The sequence below is a fragment of the Perognathus longimembris genome, chromosome 10 (genome assembly GCF_023159225.1).
Source record: "Perognathus longimembris pacificus isolate PPM17 chromosome 10, ASM2315922v1, whole genome shotgun sequence".
Classification (NCBI taxonomy): domain Eukaryota; kingdom Metazoa; phylum Chordata; class Mammalia; order Rodentia; family Heteromyidae; genus Perognathus; species Perognathus longimembris.
In genome coordinates, this window is record NC_063170.1 from 64,043,707 (window position 1) to 64,066,209 (window position 22,503).

Genomic DNA, 22,503 nt, shown 5'->3' on the forward strand with positions numbered 1-22,503 from the left:
GGTTTTGCTCATAACTGACCTTGTCAATAATCTTATGAGATGACAAATTAGAGCCCAAGGAGGTTAATAGTCTTTCCAAAGTTCCATGTCTAGCAAATAGGGAGGCAAAGGTTCAAGCCTCCTTGAACAAATATGGTAGAAAAGTGTGAGTCTGCCAAGGAGGTGAGAAAAACCTTGATTGTGTGACCAGTAATGTGATCCTGACACACTGTGTTTTCTGAAGAGGCAAAGATGTACAGGGGAGAAAGGCAAAGCAGAGATATTTACTTATTTTTTTTTTTTTTGAGGAGGAGGAGTCTTGGGGCTTGAACTCAGGGCATGGACACTATCCCTGAGTTTTATTTTGCTCCAGGCTTGTGCTCTACCACTTGAGCCTCAGCTCCACTTCTGGCTTTTTTGGTAGTTTATTTTAAGAGTCTCAGCCTTTCCTGCTCAGGCTGGCTTTGAACCACTATCTTCAGATCTCAACCTTGTGAATGACTAGGATTGCAGGTGTTAGCCACCAGCACCCAGCTAAAAGCCAAGATTTTTTTTTTTTGGCCAGTCCTGGGGCTTGAACTCAGGGCCTGAGCACTGTCCCTGGCTTCTTTTTTGCTCAAGGCTAGGACTCTACCACTTGAGCCACAGCACCACTTCCTGCTTTTTCTGTATATGTGGTGCTGAGGAATGGAACCCAGGACTTCATGTATTTGAGGGAAGCACTCTACCACTAGGCCACATTCCCAGCCTCAAGCCAAGATTTTTTTAACTGGGCCTTGACTATGGTGACTTGTCATGATGTGTGCATGACCTTCATTTCATCTCTTGGAACCATTGTAATGTTATAAAGAAATGGCATGAAGCAAACAAGGACCCAATCTGAAATTAACAAAAGGTTGAGAACTAGGAACACAATACAATTAAACATTTTTACCTAACATCACCAATATCAAGAATTGTATTTGTAGAAACTCCCTCTTTTTGCTAAATTATACAATCCCTATATAGGGATTAATTAATTTAACTTAATCGTTTCTAATTAATAAATAATACTGTCTTCTAGGCATAGCAATTACTTAGGGGGTACATGAACTTTGGTGGTTCCAACTTCTAATTAATTTGTATACATTCTTTACTCTTTGCATGTGCAAAGAGTAGAGGCCTATTATAGGAAACATTTTTTTAGTATTAATAAAAGTTATTTTGACAAGTAGAATTAGAAAGGAATATATATATATATATGCTCTTTATTTATAACCAAAGATCTAATGGCAAGTTTAATGACAGTCTCTTACATGTGGGTTTCTTCTTGTTTAAACTAATTTCCTATATTTTCCCATACTTCACAATGCCACAATAGAAAGAGTGTAGAGAAACTTAAGCTTCAGATTCCTTCTCATCTCTTATTAACTCCATTGACCTTGGATACTTTAATTTATTTTCTCTGACTATTTTAAATTTTTAAAAATGGGGATAATACTATTCTCCAGAAGATACCTGCACTAAGTTATAAAACTATTCTTTTACAATCTATTCCAGGATCCTAAGAGACTGTTATATGGAACTGCTGGCATGCATTTATTTTAATAAGCTGCTCTGATTGTAAAAGTAATGTTACTTATTATGACACTTTAACAAAAGCACAAGGAAATATAAACAATAAAATGAATTACCTTTCTCCCTCTCCTTTCCTTTATGTTCACCATGTCTGGTAGATTTATGTTGAAATTATCTCAGGTCATAAGTTCTCAGAAGAAAGGAATTCTAAATCTTGTTTTAATGGAGACACAGCATTGTGCATAAATTAAACACAACAATTGAAGAAATAAATTGTAGTCTAAAACATATCCAAATATGTCTTTTTTCTTATTTCCTTCTTCCTAAAATATGACATTTTTAGTGTTCTATGCCTACCATGTGAACAAATAAAAGAGCAAAGTTTCACCAGGCCAGTAAAAATATTTCCGTAACTATTGTAATGTGGTCCTGAAGAATAATTAGGATTAACTCTGAGTTTCCTAATCCTCAGCTAGTCCTAAGAAGTTCATTAGGGTTTTTGTTTCCAGGTTATTTTCTAGGGCTTTGAAAGTGTTGTTCAGAGAAAGTTAGACCTGCATCAGACCAGATTAAACAAACACAAGTTCATTTTCTCTCCAGAGCAGTGCTGTAGGCAAGGGCAGAGGGGTCAAGACTACCAGTTGTTCTTCAGATGGATGGAGCACACGGGGTGTTCAGTGGTTTATTAAACCCAAGTCTTACGACAGAAAGCAAATTATCTCTAAGAGAACTTTGTCACCAGGGTACCTGTTCAATAGTGATGTCTCTCGCTGCCACACAGGCCGCACAGAAAGATCAATGACACGTTTGTTTGAAATTGCCCTCAGAGCAGGTCTCTTCATGAAGTCCTGTGTTGAAATTTAAAATCTGAAACATCTTATTTTTTCCTTAAGATGGCAGCAAGACTATCTTCTGGGTTTGTCAACGACTTCTCCGTAAATTGCACATTATCACAAAACAATTCTTTGTTCTATAAATCAGGATATTTTGCTCCTTCCTTTCATGCTCAGAGTTTCAATATGTCTTTTGTTTGTTTGTTTTTGGTGCCAGTACTGGGGCTTGAACTCATGACCTGGATTCTGTCCCTTAGCTTTTTTGCTCAAGACTCATGCTCTACCACTTGCGCCACAGCTCCAGTTTGGGCTTTCTGATGGTTAATTGAAGTTAAGAGTCTTACAGGTTTGTCTGCATGGGCTGGTTTTGAACTGTGATCCAGTCTGTCTCCTGAATAGCTAGGATTACAAGCCTAGACCACTGGCACCTGGTTCAGTACATCTTTTGAAATAAACTTGTAAGATTGAGCAAATGCCAGTTCAACATTAAAATTAGATCAGATAACCAGGTAATTCATACCAGAACAAGTCCCCCCCCCCAACACACACACACAAACACTTCAGAGAAAAGTTTTGGTATTACTGTCAGGTAAGTCTGGAGCACATGGCTGGGCCCTCTCAAAGTCCATGATACCTCTGTCGCTCACAAGTTACTTTTCCTCTTGGAAGTTTGCACATTCATGCCTTCTCTCTGTCTCTTCATTGTCATCTCTCCATCCTTTGGTAGTTTTACTGTGTATTGAGTGTTGCATTCCAAAATTATACTGTATTGCTGTGACTTCAAGGACAGGCAAGGTCACTGCCACCCTTAGAAATGCTTCAGCCTCAAGCATAAAAGCTCAGAAAATCGTGGAGTTCTATGATTTGGGGTCTAAGCCTCCTATAATTCTGGCTATACTTTTGAAATCAAAATAAGCACATGATTGCCAAGAGTAACAACCCAAAAAGGGATAGGATCAGAAATCTAGTTCAATCCGACAAATAAACTGACTTGAAGAATAACTTCATCTCAGACAAATCTTCATTCCGTTGTTAGCCTGTTGAGGCTTACCCATGATCAGAGTTGACTCCGTAGTTCACTGTTAAGGTGTCACAGGCAAAGACTCCTTTTGAAGTGCACCTTCGCAACAGTTGGAGGAAAGAGCTGCATCTTGTACACTAAGGGACAGGAGCTAGTAGTGATCATGGGAGGTGATGCTGGGCCCACCCCCTAGAAGCACAGCCACTTCTCCTAGCCCTGCCCTCTTTAAGCCCCACCCTCTCCAAACCCCACCCTTTCCCAGCTCATTTTCTGAGTCCCAAAGGGGATTTAGAAAGCAGTTGGTCACCTAGGACCAAAACCTCTAGTGATCTCATGGCTTGATACCAATTGTGAGTTAAATATTGTCTCCCCCACCCCCCACCCCCCACAATTTCTTAACATAGAACTTCAAAATAGGACATCCTTGGGAAATAGACTTTATTTATTTATTTATTGAAGATATGACCAAGTTGAAATGAAGCCATACAGGATTAATGTGGGCCTTGACCCAGTAACCAATGTTGTCCTAGTGAGAGGGAAATTTGAGAACAGACAGTTGTGAAAGGATGATGAGAGAACCATACTATCATGGAGAGAGAGGATAGAGCAATGTCTCTCCACCGGACAAGGGAGAGCCCAGGTGGCCAAAAGCCACCAGAAGCAAGGAAAGAAAAAGTAGGGGCCAGTTTCTCCCCAGGGCTCCTCTCAGCAACTACCCTTGCCTTCCTGTTGATTTCTGACTTAACACCTGCCAAAGTGTGAGGGGATCAGCTCTTGTGGTCTGGCTTTATTGCTGTGTTCTCCTTCTCTCTGCCCACTGTGAGGGGGTGAGGGGGAGGGAAGAACGCTGGAAGGGGTGAGGGGCATGGATTACAACATTGCCTGCAAGGCTGCCCCATCCCTGCTATGTCCTCAGCAAATGGTATTGGTTTAGAGTAAGGGCTCCCAATCTCAGAGGTAACCGGGGACCTGGTAGCAACTTGGTGGGAGTTCATCTGCTCCAAAGGGCTGCTTCTCCTCTCCTTCATCCCACCATTGCCCTGAAAGGGCGTGTTACCAGACTTGCCCTTTGTTCCATCTGTTGTAATTAGCAGGAAAGAGGTTGTTATGTGAAACCTCTCATTAAGAGACTATCAGGGGCAGAACAAAGCAAACATATTGGCTTTAGGCAGTCCTTGCTCTGGCTTTATGATGGAGATTCCTATCTTAACCAGTCTCCTTCTGGGGCATCACTACTGGCTTCTTCTCATAGTTCCACCATCTTGCCAATTTGTGAGAAATGGCAACACTTGTAGATTCAGTATTTAATGAAACACCAAATTTTAGCTCTTCAGGAATATTAGCCTCCCTTAGAGTGTGTAGATCTATTGTTGTGCCTTTACCTTTAGCCTTTTAATTTTAGGACATGTGTTCAGAAACCTATCTTTTATAAAAATCAGGCAAATCTAATTACAACTCTGTGTGTGTGTGTGTGTGTGTGTGTGTGTGTGTGTGTGTTAGGACTGAGGTTTGAACGCAAAGCCTTGTAATTGCTAATCAGACCCTCTACCACTTAAGCCATACCTCCAGATCAATTTTGCCTTGGTGATTATTTTGAATAGGGTACTATACTTTTTGTCCAGGGGCAGCTCTGAACTATCATCCTCCTATCTAAGCCTTCTGTGTAGCTAGGATTATAGACATAGACCACCATGCCAGGCACTCTGATATATTTTAAATTACACATTCTTTTAAGTGACCTATATTATTATCCTATCTGACAACATTGAAAATTATTTAAAATGTAAGAGCTGGAAACTTTTATTTTCTTCATTTCTTTGTTGAGAGGATATTGTCTGTCCTTTGCAGAATAAAAGTGGGTTACCAAGTTGTAACCAAAAGGAATTTAATTTATAAGGGAAATATTTCAGAGTGACTGAATTGCAAGCAAGGATGGCCTGTCTCCCTCCCCAGTGGTTGAACTTCCATGCAGAGCTGGTCACAAAAATCAGAGGTTGTCATCTTGGGATAAACTTCCTCTTTAAGGTGATAGAATATTATGAAGTTGGCAGCTTTTGTCATCTGTTACCAAAGCCCCCAAAAAGAAAAGATCAGCATTTTTAAAGGTCCCTTATCCCCAGACTAGTTTTGATTTATAGAACTGACAAGGTCAGCTCTTCAATAGCTGTAACCCAGAGCCTCACACAACAAAGGAAGGAGGGAGATTCAATTTATCTCATAATTTCAGGTATGATCCTATCTTTTATGCATCTGAACTGTCCAGTGATGGTGTAGAAACACCTGCTTCCTTAACTTGTGGCTAATTCAATATGTTGTAAATAAGAAGACCTCCTTCCATGTAGTGAAAACTAAGTTGTATGTCACAACTTTATGTTTATTACTTACTACTTTAGCAACATTGACTTTTCTCTGATCTTATCAGTGATTTTTTTTAAACTCAGTAGGTCAAGACTAACCTATTCTAAGTGAGAGGCTGATTTTACAGTTTCAATTCTTTTTATTTAGTTCTGTCACTATTCATGAGCATTAGGATGAATGCAAAGTCTAATATCAAGCTAGAAGCTATAAGTCAATAGTCTAAAATGGGAAACTTAGATGAGATGGAACACAAAGACACTTTAAAATCTAATCACAAGCCAGGCACCAAAGGCTCATGCCTATAACCCTAGCTATTTAGAAGACTGAGATCTGAGGATCGCAGCTCAAAGCCAGACCACACAGGAGAGTCCAAGAGACTTTTGAACCACCGAAAAGCCAAAAGTGGAGCTGTGGCACAAGTAGTAGAGTTCCAGTCTTGAGTGAAGAAACTAGGTGACAGTGTCTAGGCCCTGAGTTCAAGCTCCAGTAGTGCCTGCCTCTGTCTCCCTCCCTCTCGCCGCCTCTCAGACATACACAGACACACAAACACAAAGAAATGAAGCTTTGAGGCATTTTATTATAAAAAGTAAGTACATATATACAGGAAAATAATTTGTTCATTTGCTTGGGGTTTTTTTTTGGTTCTTTTTTCAGCATTTTTTGTTTCTTTGTTTTGCCAGTCCTGGGGCTTGAACTCAGGGCCTGGGCACTGTCCCTGAGCTTCTTTTTGCTCAAGGCTAGCACTCTACCACTTGAGCCACAGCACCACTTCTGGATTTTTCTGTTTATGTGGGACTGAGGACTCCAACCCAGGGTTTCATGCATACTAGGCAAGCGCTCTACCACAAAGCCACATTCCCAACCTCACTTAAAAAAATAATATCTCCCAGTTTTCTTGGTATATCTCCCAGTTTTCTTGGTGTCTCTAACTAGGCTCCCTATCTTATTCATCTATGTATTTTTCTACCCCTCTCTTCCTAGTCATGTTGAAACAGGGTCTTCTAAAACCCTTCCTGTTCTACTATTCATATCTGTCAAGGAAAGCACTTCCTTCCCAGCAGGGAATAGATGTTTGTCACTAATTTTAGGACCTGAGATTTACTGTCACACTTACTATTCCGCTGAAGTCATAAGTCGTGCAATATTTTAGCTTTTTTTTCTTTTTAAGTTCAGTGTTTGTATCTCATTAAAAATATATCGGCTGACATAGTTTAGAAATGAATGTGCTTAATAATTCCTCATTTAATGTAAGCCTCTCATCTAGAAAAAGTACTTTCAATGAGAAAGCAGAGTCAATCAATGGACTTTTTTCCAAGTCCTCATTCGCACTTTAAAAACTAATGGTGATCTACAAGCTTTCTCTTATTGTAATGTAGTTAGAGCTTACCAAAGAGAGAGAAATGGTTATGACTGGTCATATATATATATATATATATAGTCACTCATATATATACATATATATGTATATATGTATGAGTTGTTACAATCAAATATTGAGACAGTATTTAACAAGGCAAGGATTGACATTATTCAACAAATATGAAATTTCCCACATCCCAATAATGTATATGCAAATGAAGACAAAGAACTTAAATAAAGATGTGGCAGCCAAGTCATTCAGCCATGAACCCTAATTTGAAAAATGACAGAATGACAGAAATAATTTCTGAAGACTCATATGAGATAACATTCACCCTTTTGGGTTTATTTTCTTTGATTGCAGAATTACCATTTCTGAAGATGGAAACCTCAGAATCATTAATGTGACTAAATCAGATGCCGGAAGTTATACCTGTATAGCCACTAACCATTTTGGAACTGCCAGCAGTACTGGAAACTTGGTAGTGAAAGGTAATGGCTTCCCCAAAGAATTCATGGGTTTATATATATGTCCTCATTTCTAATAATGTCATCGATAGATGTGACATCATTCATATTAATGTGTACAGATATCACTGGGTTGCTAAATTAATTCATCACAGCCAACATGATATGATTAATAATTCTGGGAGAGCTGTTCATAATGAATATGATTGAAAGGCTATCTCATTTCAGAATCATCCAATACAATTTTGAGAATTACAGCCATTGTATCTATTATAGTGTTGTAACTAATGTTATCATCAGTCCTTTAATTAAATTTCTTTCAAGTCTCTATAGATTTGAAATTCATGTCTAGGAGTCCTGTGCTAACAAATTAAAAACCCATGACTCAAGTACTATTTTTAGCAAACATTGTTTAAACAATGGCATGGGTGATGATTTTTTTCTAAAGCGTTGCTATGCTAATTCAGATATGGATATGACTTCCTATAGTAATAAAGGGTTTTGATCTCCTCCGAGCTTTGTTTGAGCCACCCAGCTATCCCTGCCACTCTTCAGAAAGAATAATTCTCCTCAAGCCTCAGCCTGGGTACTTTTTATTTCATGATAGAAAACCCTTTATACTCTTAGCACAGCATGAGATAGGAAACTGTCCCCACACCAGGTTGATGGCTTGGCTGAAGAGCTCAGAATTGTGAAGGATGAGATCTTCATTTACATACCATTTGCATTTCTATCACTTCAAATCTTGCCCAGTCAGAGGATTTTTGAGCTTGAGAAATCTTTATTACTTTGACTGAAGGTGACCTTCAGGTTAGTGACTTGCAGGCTTTTGAGGTCAATATTAGCAGAAGTAAGACTTCAACTCAGGAATTCTGATTCTGTTTTTTTCTGGCTCTTTATACTGCAACAGATGAATTTCCAACTCATTTTTCCTGTCACTGTGACACAGATAGACATAAACTTATGGTTCATATTATACGGCTTTAAAATTTCTGGTCATTCATAGCTTTCCTAGTGATATAAGAGAGCCTAAGGCAAATAAATATATTCAAAAAGAATATTTACCACAATTATGTCTTAAGCAAAAAAGCTAAAATCCCCTACTTGTATGTTTCAGGTTCACTGGGAGTTGGAAACTTAATACTATTTTGAAAATATTTTTTCTCACTTTTTTTTCTTTATTGTCAAAGTGAAATACAGAGGGGTTACAGTTTCATGTGTAAGGGAGTGAGTACATTTCTTATCCAACTTGTTACTTCCTCATTTTTTTTATCATGAACACGTTCTATCTATGCAGATAGAAAACTAGATATCAGAGAGTTTAGAAGTCAATCTGTAGATTTGCAAATTTAGACAGATTCCAACTATTTCCATTTATTAAGTCATACTTCAGAGCAGGAACTTTGACATAGGAGAATGTGTTCATTTTGTTCCACAGGGTAAAGGTGAAAAAAAAAAAAGAACTTAGGTAACATTTACAGAACAGAATTCCAGCGGGAGGTCTTTGGTTATATATGGGTGTCTCAGCCACCAAAGGAAAAGCAAGAGAGTGCCTATGATCAGGAGCTATCCCAAGGTTTCAGACATGCTAAGTGGCCGAGCTGGGACCTGTTATCCATGATATGCCCATAACGGAGATGCAAAAGAACACCAGAAAGCTGCTTTAAATCATGATCCAGGACCAAGGAGTACGGTCTGAGCACTCTGGTTTAAATCTCATTTCTCCCACTTAGTATCTCTGTGACCTTGCACGAGCTAATGATCTTCTCCAAGGAGATAAGCATTAGTGGAGATAATAGCGATGCCAACCTCATAGTGATTTTGACGACTGTAATAATAATCTACGTTAAGTGATAAGCCTGGTGCTTGGCACCTAAGAAATATTAGTAGTTGTTCTTGTTATCTACATGATGATAAAATTCAACCATTTCCAAGCCATACTGAACATTTATGAAGTTTCTCAATCAGTAGCATAATTAGCAACGATAAGGCAAGTTCAAAGAAATGAAAAAGAGTATGAATGATTATCAATACTTCAACAAAAACACCGTATTTATTCCTTCCTGGATTATTGAAAGTAGAAGATTTTCTCCCGGAAGAACTATTAAAATCCTGTATTTTATTATCATGGTTCTTACAAACATTGACCTCGTTGGCTCTCAAAAGAGTTGACATAAGGAAAGACTTCTACTTTCCTTCAGAGTCCACATCCAACCCAACCAACCATGCTGGAGATAATTCCTGACTGCTATAATGTACTGCATCACTGTACAAAGCTTACAAATATATCAAAGATGAATTATGTCATAGACACTTCACTTTTTTTGCACGGATATAAAGATTGCTAAAACAATAACTTCTACCTTTTTATTGTTGCTCTGGTCCTGGGGCTTGAACTCAGGGCCTGGGCGCTGTCTCTGAGCTAGCACTCTACCATTTGAGCTACAGCTCCACTTCTGGCTTATTATTGGTTGATTGGAGAGAAAAGTCTTTCCTGGGGGAACTGGCTTTGAGCCGTGATCCTTGGATATCAGCCTCCTGAGTATCCTGAATCACTAGGATAACAGGCATCCGCCACTGAGGGCATCAAACCCAGGGCAAGGTCCCTGAACGTTTCTGCTCCAGGCTACCTCTCTACCACTTTAAGCCACAACTCCGCTACCTTTTTTTCTGGTGGTTATTTGGAGATCAGAGTCTCAAAAACTTGGGGCTGGGAATATGGCCTAGAGGCAAGAGTGCTTGCCCTGTATACATGAAGCCCTGGGTTCGATTCCCCAGCACCACACATATAGAAAACAGCCAGAAGTGGGGCTGTGGCTCAAGTGGCAGAGTGCTAGCTTTGAGCAAAAAGAAGCCAGGGACAGTGCTCCAGCTGAGTCCAAGGCCCAGGACTGGCAAAAAAAACATACAAACAAACAAAAAAAACAGTCTCACAAACTTTCCTGCTGGGGCTGGCTTGAAGTACAATCCTCAGATCTCTGGCCCCTGAGTAACTAGGATTACCGGCATCAGCAACCAGGGCCCAACTACATCTACCTGTTTCATAACAAACTAAAAATTTATTTATTTATTGCCTTCTAATAAAATGGGGACAGCAAGTTCCAATGTGTAGTTTCAGGCAGCTCATAGTCAAATATTTTATCTTTCTTGTTTTCGTAATGATGTTTCTTTCTATGTAAGTTAGAAAACAGTGGTTTTCCATTAAAGTCAAAGATTTAAAGAATGAAATCTTGTAAAGTACATTAGTTAAAGAAAAAAACAACACACAGAAACATCTCAAGTATGCATTATTACAAGCCTGTGTATAAAAATTGGTAAAGATGCTAGTTGGGAAATACGATTTAAGGGCAGTTTTCAAGAACATTTTAGTAGACTTATGGAAGTTAGACATATGTCACATTTGGACATATGATAGACTCAAGATTTCCTAGCCCAGTGCTGGTGGCTCATACCGATAGTCCAGGCTACCTCAGAAGGCTGAGATAGGAAGATTGAGGTTTGCAGCCAGCCCAGGCAGAAGAGTATAAATGACTCAGTATCTTCAATTAACTAGCAAAATGTCAGATTGGATGCCTGACTCAAGTGGCTGTGTGAAAAAGCCGAACAAGAGCGAGAGAGGGGCAATGAGTTCAAGCCGAAAATTTAAAAACAAATCGAAAAATACGATATAAATATTAAATAAATATAAACATAAAAATGAACTATGCAGTCAAACAACATAAAATTGGAAAAATAAAAACAAACCGATCTGGATAGTGGTTTTGGTGACTGTGCTAATCTGGGATTAAAAATCTGGATGCGGACATCATCTCTGCCTTTCTGAACACAAGCTTTTCAGTGACCCCTGGGACACTTTGAAAACTGAAATTTCTGTAAAAGAGAGAGAGGGGAGAGGGAAGGGAACCTAGTGGGACATGAACTGAGGAAAGTAGAGGTGAGTCGCTAGGATGCTATGAGCTGTGAGGTTAGGGGCCGCTGGGTTGCGTTCGTGTGCTCCTGAGTTCTTCCTGGACTTGGCCACTAGTGCTCAGCCGCACCCCACTTCCCCACAGAGGTCCTCTGATTCCTGCCTTCTAGGGGAGGTGGGTGGGGAAAAGAGATACACACATCACTGTGTTACAGTGGTCGCAGAAGATAATAATCTGATTCCTTGGAGCAAGGTAAGATCAGTGAGAGATCATTTCTCTCCCAGTGGCACGAATGGCCAGGCACCTGTGGAAGCACAGGGCAGGCTCTCTCTCTCTCTCTCTCTCTCTCTCTCTCTCTCTCTCTCTCTCTCTCTCTCTCTCTCACACACACACACACACACACACACACATATGCACACACACATGCGCACATGCAGCTGGTCTCTGGGAAGGACACTGACCTAAACTGAGGAATGCAATGAAGAAATCTGCCTCTCCACCACCAACCCCAAGCTCACAAAAGGCAGAGCAAACCATTCCGGACTCTTTATGAACTGGGCCAAGTGCAAAAATGCCTTTGGCCTGCACCTTTAATGCAGATGTAATGGTTTAGGCTGAAATATGCCTGAGTGCTCTATTTTAATTCAATTTTGAGGTCGACAAAGGGACTAATTTATCAGAGAAGGTGTTCTCTCATCTTAAAATGTGCTTGTATTCATTTTGATCTCCTTATATGTCTGGGGTTAGAACTCCTGGAAGTTCAGACATTAGAACATATCTTTTCTAATGTTTTTACAACAATTTTGTCATTAACCACACTTTAAAAAATGCTATTCTCGGGCTGGGGATATGGCCTAGTGGCAAGAGTGCCTGCCTCATATACATGAGGCCCTGGGTTCGATTCCCCAGCACCACATATACAGAAAATGTCCAGAAGTGGCGCTGTGGCTCAAGTGGCAGAGTGCTAGCCTTGAGCAAAAAAGAAGCCAGGGACAGTGCTCAGGCCCTGAGTCCACGCCCCAGGACTGGCCAAAAAAAAAAAAAAATGCTATTCTCTTCTCACTACTCCTGCCCTGCCGGTGTGTTTCAGAGAGAGTCTGAATACAGCCAAATATGGGGTGAAGAAGTAGGGCATTGGGGGGAGGGCGAGGGCTAGGACACAAATCCTCTACTCAGGCAAGATACAGGAGGTTGAACACAAATCTCTAGTGAGGAAGCATGGAATGGATAAATATTCAGATTATGCATGAGGAGGCTGCAGAATTCTGACAGGTGCCTAGGGGACTCTTGATTATCTTCCCATCATCTGAATTTCAAAATTTTACTGATTTTCTATTTTCAAGCTAGTTATAATATATTTGGGGTTTGGTTTGCTGTTTAATTCTAAGCAAGAAGAGTTCTCAAGTCAAACCCAAAATCCTAACAGAAGCCATCATATTTTAGCATTTAAACAAAGATGGGTCTTCGTGATTGCTGACATCATTAGAAAACTATAATGGGGGTAGGCTACTTTTACATTGGGTATGGATTTATGAATTCCTCTTTATCTCTACCATACAGCTGAAGGTGTGCTGTTTTTGTATGACAGTGTCTCCACTCTACAGGTTTTAAATGACAGGTATTTTCAAGTTAAAGGTGCAGGAAAGAAAGCAACTCCTAGAGTGTTTGTCTTGGATGTAGATCAACAAGATAACCATGGTAATAACCAGCTTATCTTCTATTGATCACCTCCAGGGCTTGAAATGAAATGCAGGGATTTAGGCTGTGGATGTGATTATCACAGTTATTCTGCTGAATTACCTCCAAAATGACCTTGTGCAATCTGTGGCTGTTCTCTTCAGATAGCTGCTTTGACAAGCACTGTGCTACCTACATCAAATAGCTCTGTCTATGTCACCAAGCAAGTGAAAATTTACCAGTGTCTTAATAAGAACACCTATCTTCTAGCTTTCAACACTAATTAAATAAACCTCTATAGCTAAAGAAATTGGATGGGGGGAAAAATACATTATTAAATAAGCATCTAATTAATCCTGTTACTCACCAGAGTATGAAAACATTGCACTCTCAGAAATTTTCAGCTGGGTACTGATGGCTCACTTCTGGAATTTTAGTGACTTTTATGAGGCTCTGATCTGAGGATCTCAGTTCAAAGCCCACCTGAGCAGGAATTTCTCTGAGAATTTCATCGCCAGTTAACCATCAAAAGACAGAAATGGAGCTGTAGTTCCAGTAATAGAGAAGCAATCTTAAGCAGAAAAAGCCAAACAAGAATGTGAAGCCCTAGTACCAGAACCAAAATAAAATAATAATAATAATTAATTAAAGCAAATAAATTTTGGACTGGGAATGTGGCTTAGTGGGAAAGTGCTTGCCTAGTATGAATGAAGTCCTGGGTTTAATTTCCCAGCACCACATAAACAGAAAAAGCCAGAAGTGGTGCTGTGGCTCAAGAAGTAGAGAGCTAGCCTTGAGCAAGAAAGGAGCCAGGGACAGTGCTCAGGCCCTGAGTCCTAAGCCCCAGGGCTGGCCAAAAAGAAAAAAAATTGCACCACATTTGAGCCACATTTAACCAACTATTTTAGTATACCCCCAAAGCTAAGAATGGCTTTTTATGTTTATCTGGTTGGAAAAATAGATTACAAAAAAAGACAATATATTTAACGTGTAGAAATATGAAATCAATATTTAGGTGTCTAGAACAAAGTTCTGTTAGAACCCAGCCATCATGTCTCTTTGTCTACCATGATTGGTTATTTGTTATACTAGCAGGTAAAGCCAACACAAGAGCCTATAGAAGTCATGTGATTTTCTTCATAATATCTTAATCTGCAAAACTTTACACACATTCAGCCCTTTATAGAAAAGAAAACCATTGCTGGTCCTTTCTTTCAATGATTACTTTTTTCTCTTCCTCAAATGGAGCTTCCAAATTTGGTCCAAGATATAGTGTAGATAGATGATAAACAACTTTTATTGTGCGTCATGATTATCTAGCATGCTGGGAATTTCCATGTCTTCTTGAATCTAATGACTAGCTAGAAATTTCTAGAGAACTATCTTTCCCCAAATCTTAGCCTACTCCAGTATCAAAGGAGTCAACTTCAGCCAAGGACCAGTGGTTCACACATCTAGAATCCTAGCTACTTAGAAGTCTGAAAACAAGAGGATTACAGCTCAAGGCCAGCCCAAGCTGAAATGCTTGCAAGACCTCTTCTCAACCCATAGCTGGGCACTGTGGTATGCACCACCCTTGGGAGGTGGAGATATGAGAGTCATGGTTCTAGATTAGCTTGAACAGAAAAAGAATTCAAGACTGTCTCCTCAGAGGGAAGCTAATGCGGTCACACACGCCTGTGGTTCCCAGACACACCAGGAAGCCTAAAGTAGGTAGATAGTAGCCCTGGTACATACCCAAGTGGGAAATGAGACCCTATCCTAAAAATAACTGGTAAACCCCAGGATGGGAGGCATAACTCCAGTGCTAGCCTACCAGCCTAGCCGGCATAAGACCTCAGTACCACCAAAAATAAGACTTGGCTTCAGAATTTGGATATGAGATGAAAAGCCAGTGAAGCAATAGATTACTGACAGATAGGAAAGAGTCAACTCTTCTTTTACTTAGTACACAGAATTATTTTTAACAAGACAAAAATTAACTCAATCGAAATGGCTATTTGAGCAAGAGGTCCCCTTAGCTAAATCCCATGTGCGCTCCCCAAAATATTATTATTACCATTATGATGATCATCAGTGTATGTATTATTAGTAGTATATTTATGTGTGTCAGTCCTAGGCCTGGGTGCAGTCCCTGAGCCTCTCTTTTTTGCTCAAAGCTAGTGCTCTATCACTTGAGCCACAGCTGTACTTCTGACATCTTGGTAGTTTATTAGAGATAAGAGTCTCACAGACTTTCCTGCCCAGACTGGCTTCAAACCACAAACCTCACATTTCAGCCTTCTGAGTATCTAGAATTACAAGCGCAAGCCACTGGTGTCTGGCTAGGATAGTATTTCTGCAATTTCATTTTCCATCCTTCCAAAGTGAAGAGTTCTTGTGGTTTGTGGAAAATGTAATCAATCACTTCATTTCCAGGAGTAATGGTTGTTATCCATCTCATTGAAAATTTGTTTATGTTTAAAAGAACCAGTTTGGGGCTGGGAATGTGGCTTAGCTGTAGAGTGCTTGCCTAGCATGTGTGAAGCCTTGGATTCGATTCCTCAGTACCACATAAACAGAGAAAAAATGTAAGTGGTACTGTGGCTCAAGAGGTACAGTGCTAGCCTTGAGCAAAAAGCAGCCAGGGATAGTGCTCAGGTCCTGAGTCACAAGCACCAGGACGGGCAAAAATAAATAAATAAATGAAACAGTTCAGTCCAAGACATATATGTAGTACACAGAAAAGACATTTTCTTACCAGCAACAAAAGTCTCCACAATACTACTACCATGCTCTACATACAATTATTTTTCTGTTTCAACTAAATACACCATTGAGATATACCAACCTTTCCAAGCATAGCGTGATGGACAGGATCATGTCAACTCTTCTATATTGGAACTTTTCTGAAAAGTGAGTCCAAAGCAGCCCACATCTTGTATGTAAAATTATTCAAGACTTTATAGAAAGTTGACTGCGTATCAATCAGAAATCAGTAACGAGCAGTGGCATGTGGCTGTTCACACACAACGAAAGCTTTTAACATCGGGCCCTTAGAACAGAATACATTTTGACCTAATTAGATATCTTCCACTGGAACCAATTATTTCTAGACGATAATTAAGGGTCTTTCTAATAGGATTAATGCAAATTCTGACCCCAGGCATGGAGAGTAGAAGGAAAAGTTTGTTGTTAGAAGTGCTAAATGCTAATTATGATAAGTCTTTCCTTAGAAAGATGGTGGCTTGCATGTACCAGTACTAGATCCTGCTAGATCTTAGGTCTACTGGAGTTGCTAACAGCTAAGATAGCAGGATCCTAGAGAAAGAGGTAGGTAAGTAAGTCTCACGTTCTTCTTCTGTTCATATGCCTTTCTATGACATACCTGGACAGCTGAAGCAACGTGGCCGTACTGTGGTCATTGATGAAGGCCACATCGATTTTTGTAAAGTATGCCTTTGGAACCATCAGCCATGGGCATGTTGGTAACTCATCTGTTGCCAAACCTCTCTACAAGAGCTGTCCCCCTTTATTCCTCTGAGATTCAATGTTACCAAGATGGTACACCATGGTAGCCTGCCCCAGCTCCATCCTCCACATCCTCTCTCCATTCTCCCTCTCTCTGAATTCCCTCTCTCCATCTTCCCTCTTCAAGGAAGATGTAATTCTTTAACTTACATATCTCCATCACAGTGCTTTCCTTTGATAATAAAACTATGTATGATGGAGGGAAGCTTTGTATTCTTGCTTTGGGTATAAACAACACACTGTGAGCCAGAGCCAGCTTGTGAAGAGCTCTCAGCTTTGTTATGAGCAATCAGGAAAATAGAATTATCTATCTATCTGTCTAGCCAGTCCTGGGGCTTGAACTCAGGGCCTGGGCACTGTCCCTGAGCATCTTTTGCTCAAGGCTAGCACTCTACCACTCGAGCCACAGCACCACTTCCTACCTTTTCTGTTTATGTGGTGCTGAGGAATTGAACCCAGGGCTTTATGCATCCCACTCTACCACTAAGCCACATTTCCAGCCCCAAGAAAATAGAATTTAAAGACTGGGGTGTTCAATTTATGTTTAAGACAGACATGTGAGGTGAGCAGATGAGGGAGAGGGTGCTCACACACTTTGAGAAGGTATATGAATTGGAAGAGACTCAGGGGAGAGCCATTGAATTTGAATAAGTGCAGTCTTTGTGGTCCAGAAACACCATTTCTGGGCACTTAGCCTAGTGTCACCCATGTTCTCAGATAAACTGTCTAGACCTAGTTCATGTATTGTTGTTTGCAGTAGAAAAAAAAACAACCAAATTAAAGAACAGTAGATGTGATGCTTAATGTACATAATATGGCAAAAAATATGGTTTAAATACAGGTGTGTTTTTTTTTAAAGTAGAATTAGTAGAATGAAATAAGGCCATATATTTTTAAAAACACATTTTTCAATATGAACATAAACTCAGAAGTAGAAAGAACTGGAGATTACATGAAATGCTGTAACTGTAGTTCTAATCACCTGTTTGCAGAATATATGGGTTGTTGCTAGGGTTTGAAAGAAGGGCCTGGTGTTTGTTTACAGTCATTCTACCACCTAGCTTTCCTTTGCTTTAGCTTCTCATGGAGGTCTCATGCTTTCTCCCTGGGGCTAGGTTAGACTGTGACCCCCCGACCTATGTTTCTCTATAGCTAGAACTAGCTAGAACTAGCTCCTCACCCAGGCTGTCCTTTGAACTATATTCTTCCTTATCTGAATCAAGGATTATAGGCATTACTGTGCTTGGCTCCTATTTGCACTTTCTTTTTTGATTTTGGTTTTTGTTTTGGCCTGCCCCTGGGGCTTGAACTCAGGGTGTGGGCACTGTCCCTAAGCTTTTTTGCTCAAGCCTAGCGATCAACCACTCAAGCTACAGCTCCACTTCCAGATATTCTTTTGGTAGTCCATTGGAGATAAGAATCTCATGAACTTTCCTACCTGCGTTGGCTTCAAAATGTGATCCTCTGAGCACAGCCTCCTGAGTAGCTAAAATTAAGCTGAGCCACTGGCACTTAGCTAATTGTTTAAACATATCCATGTCATAAATATTTTATAGGAAGAAATATGACAATGTGTTGAAAACTGCCAATATAAAAAAATGGAATATGAACAGTGGTACATTATGACATCTTTAAGTATGGACTCAAGGAAAAAGGGGTAGACACATGGAGAGGAAAAGGGGGGGTAGTGCGGTCAGGAATCCAATATATGTCTTACAAAATTAAGAAGATGAGGGCTGGGAATATGGCCTAGTGGCAAGAGTGCTTGCCTCCTACACATGAAGCTCTCAGTTCGATTCCCCAGCACCACATATATGGAAAACGGCCAGCAGGGGCGCTGTGGCTCAGGTGGCAGAGTGCTAGCCTTGAGCAGGAAGAAGCCAGGGACAGTGCTTAGGCCCTGAGTCCAAGGCCCAGGACAGCCAAAAAAAAATAAAAATAAAAAATAAATTAAGAAGATGAGCAAAGTAGAGGAGAGATGGGTGAGAATATTGAAAGGGATGACATTGATCAAGATATTTTTTATTTAGGAACTACAAATGAGATAAAATATTAAAAATAAAAGTAACTCAGGTCAAATCAGAATTTTATATATTCAGAGAGTTACAGACAAATAATAGTGGATCTGTTGTTTTATTGTTATCCTGGACATTGTAGGACATTGTAGGACAGACATGCATCTTGTATTGGTGATGTCTAACCTCTTCACTCCCCGTGCTTTCTCTTGGGGGTGCGGAGGGGAGGAATCCACTCAAATGCAGAATGAAAATAATGGATTCTTTTCTCTAATGAATACTTAGCATTCAGAATAAACAAAACAAAACTACCAACAACAAAAAAATCACCCAGCAAACAGAATGTGACTCTTTAGCTTCATTACATGTGAGGCACATAATTAATTTCTTTTCCAACCATTGAGAGAGGCTTGTGTTGTACTGATTTGGTTTAATTGAACTTATTACCACAAGCAGATAATAGGAAGTATATTGAAGATATCCATCTGGCTTGCATTGAAAACCTCACATGTTGCATTCTTCCTGCCTGTCATAGGCCTTACTAATTGTCTCATTTCAACTGTTTTACAATCAGCATGATTTAGCTATTAATGTGATAAAAATCCCCACTCGAGAGGAAGTAGATATTAAAAAGCATACATCTCTGACCTACCTCTGCTACCACTTCTGTCTGAACACATCCTCAGCGTTATTAAAGTTATATATTTTTTAAAAATATAAACAAAAATCCATCTCTTTCTCATACATATCTTTTTAGGCTACACCTGTCATCTTGCATCTGTCATCCAGCTATAGAGCTAGTCCCCTACCGAAGGAAAGAAATGGTTTATGTGAAGCTTTTCAGTTCATTAAATGGGTAAAGCTCATTGTTGTTTGATTTCAAAGTATGGTTTGTCTTGCCTTTTTTTCTTTCTTTTTCCTTTTAAAAAAATAATAATTTCCTAAAGCCAGCATGGATGTTCAATATCTAATTGTATAATAAGTTTAAAAGGGAGAGCAAACTTAGGCATTTTTATCTTCTGCGTCGATGCGTCCTGGGCTTCCTGTGGCTTAAGAATGAAGCCTTGTCATGCAATCGGTTGTGTAGGCACATCAGTGCTAAGAGGCAAAGGGTAGGTGTTGTGCATGAGATCCATCACCCATTCCTCTTGCTTGAGAGGTTGTCTCGTGAGGAACCAGGATCCATCAACTTTGTCCCAACTCTGAAAAGGGTCGGTCTCTTCCAACCCCCGAGCCAGAAAGGAGATATGTCAGAATAATTCATAAGTGATTCTCACCTTCCTTTCTTGGCATTTGTTTTGTGTGCCAGAGGCAAGAGGAGTAATACACTCCCGAAGGAGCCGGCTTCACCAAACCATGATTGAATTTCTCTGGCTGTCACAGGCAATCAGATCTTAGGAAAGAAAAAAAAAAAACCCACCCAAAACACTGTAGGCCTGTAGGTTAAATACAGAAGCTGACCAAGATGAAAGCCAGTTAATTAACATTTCCATCATCTCTCTCTGATTTACTTTAGCAAGATCCATTTCGGAAAGGTTAAAATGGTTGTCTCTTTTATGAAGCCATTTGAGGAAAGTAGGTTCTTCAGAGGAGAGGAAAAATGCTCGCAGAACATTGAGAGCAACAGTGACTTCTCACGTGGCCCTCTAGCAGGTCTGTAATCAGTGTGCAAAAGTGCAAGACATGCTATTAACTAAAGATTAGCAACATCTGCTTTGAAGATTTTCCAAACTGGAAAACATGCCACCTGTCATCTTATTAGCTCCTCCTCCCCGCCCCCCCCCCCCCCCCCGCCCCTGCCTCTCTCCTTCCATCTTTTTTCTCTCTTCAGAACTAGAACAACACATACATGTAAGGACAGCTTAAATTCTACTAAGAACATTAGGACACAGAGAGCCTAATCAGAGGGGTCCTACCCCCTCTCTTCTGATAACACATTTGTCTCGCCGGCTTTGGCCCCAGCATGGATAAAATATCTGTTCACTCTGTATCTGTATCTGCATGAACGTTTCTTGATGTATCAAACAAAGGAGATCTAATTATAGTTGCTGAAAGGTCCTCCCTGATGATGCCATTTGAGAGAAGAATCAAAAGGTACAAGAGATATACGGTCATCTTCCTTCCTCTAGGTCATCATGAGCTATGGATATCAGCCCCCTTTTTGTTTTTTTGTTTTGTTTTGGGGGTGCCTGTCCTGGGGCTTGAACTCAGGGTCTGGGCCCTGTCCCTGAGTTTTCCTGGCTCCAGGGTAGCACTGTACCACTTGATCCGCAGCTCCACTCCCAACATTTTGGTGGTTTATTGGAACAGCTTGACACACTTTCCTGCCCAAGCTGACTTTGCACACCAATCCTCAGTTGCTCCTAGGCAGCTATGATTATAGGTGAGACTCTCTGGCACCCATAACATTTGACTCATGTAAACGTTACAGTGTTTATTTTTACATTTCTAATATTAGAAAAAAGATGACCACGTCATGCAGAGGTATCTGCACACATATTTTTATTTGTTCTTTTAGACTGATAGCCAGGTAGAACTAGATCTATATCTCTCTTCAGATCTGAAAATATTCCTCTCACTGAACTGTAATACTAAGTATACCGTTTTGTAACTTGCTTTGTATTGCTATCATTCTGCCAGCATAGATTTTTGTTTTTGAACAAGCAACAAGGACTGGCCTTATTTTCTTATAAATAGATTTCTTTCTTTGCTCATCAGAAGAATAGTAGAAAGACTTATTTTAGAAAAACTCAAGAACGTGTGACTTTTCTGCAGACCTGAAAGCTGAGACTGGAGCAGAGAGGGTACATGACTTCACATTAGGGTTCCCCCTCAAAGTGTTGGCTAGGGGGTGATCTTGGTTCAATATGTGTTGCTATAACAAAATGTCATATTGACCATAGAAAGGTATTTCTCATGGCTCTAGAAGCTGAGAGTTCATAATGGAGATCTGATAGGCATGGTGGCTGATGAGGGGCCTGAGCTCCAAGAGGGTGGGATCCTTATTGCTATGTCCCCTAGAGAGGTCATGACTCTCATGACTGAAAAGACAGAATGGGAAAGAGATGAGCTTCTTTAGCAAACCCTTCCAGAAGGGTGCACTACACCATTCATGACTCAGTGGCCTCCTACAGCCCACATGTCTTAAAACTGTTATACTGGAGATTAAGTTCCAAGTGAGAGTTTAGGAGAGGACACAAACATTCAAGCCATAGTGAAGATTAATGTCAGTGGTTGGGGAGATTCACTCCTTTATTCTCCTTCCTACACCCTATCCCATTTGTTTGTTTGTTTTTGCTGGTTGTAGGGCTTGAACTGAGAGACTGGGTGCTGTCCCTGATCTTTTTAGCTTAAGGCTAGCACTCTACCACTTGAGCCACAGCTCCATTTCCAGCCTTTTGATGGGAGATTAGAGTCTCACAGACTTTCTCGCCTGAGCTGGCTTTGAACCACAATCCTCAGATCTCAGTCCCTGGAGTAGCTAGGATTACAAGTCATGAGCCACCAGTTCTCAGCCTCAACTTTTCACTACTGTAATTTTTCAGCTACACATGATATTGCTGCTAATGTGCTAGGTGAATTTTCTGATTACATCCATCACTAAGGAATAGGTCAAAGGACAGAACCAGCCTTCAGAATTAAATCGCAAAGATAATCATATAAAGCACATGTAACAAGGTTCCCTTTAGCAGTGTTAAATATAAATATTTTCATTTGACTTCAAAAATCAAGATGAGGGGCTAAGGAGATGGCCTAGTGGCAAAAGTGCTTGCCTCGTATACAGGAAGCCCTGGGTTCAATTCCCCAGCACCACATAT

General features: G+C 40.1%; 1 protein-coding gene across 2 annotated transcripts in view; it reads left to right on the forward strand.

Annotated features, from left to right (window-relative positions):
* LOC125358073 (contactin-4-like) overlaps window positions 1-22,503 on the forward strand; it is a 404,061-nt gene that overhangs the window by 330,362 nt on the left and 51,196 nt on the right. For both annotated transcript variants that reach the window (XM_048354927.1, XM_048354926.1), the window contains exon 11: window positions 7,472-7,599. In XM_048354927.1, the coding sequence (XP_048210884.1) occupies window positions 7,472-7,599 (128 nt within the window). The remainder of the gene's footprint in view (window positions 1-7,471; window positions 7,600-22,503) is intronic.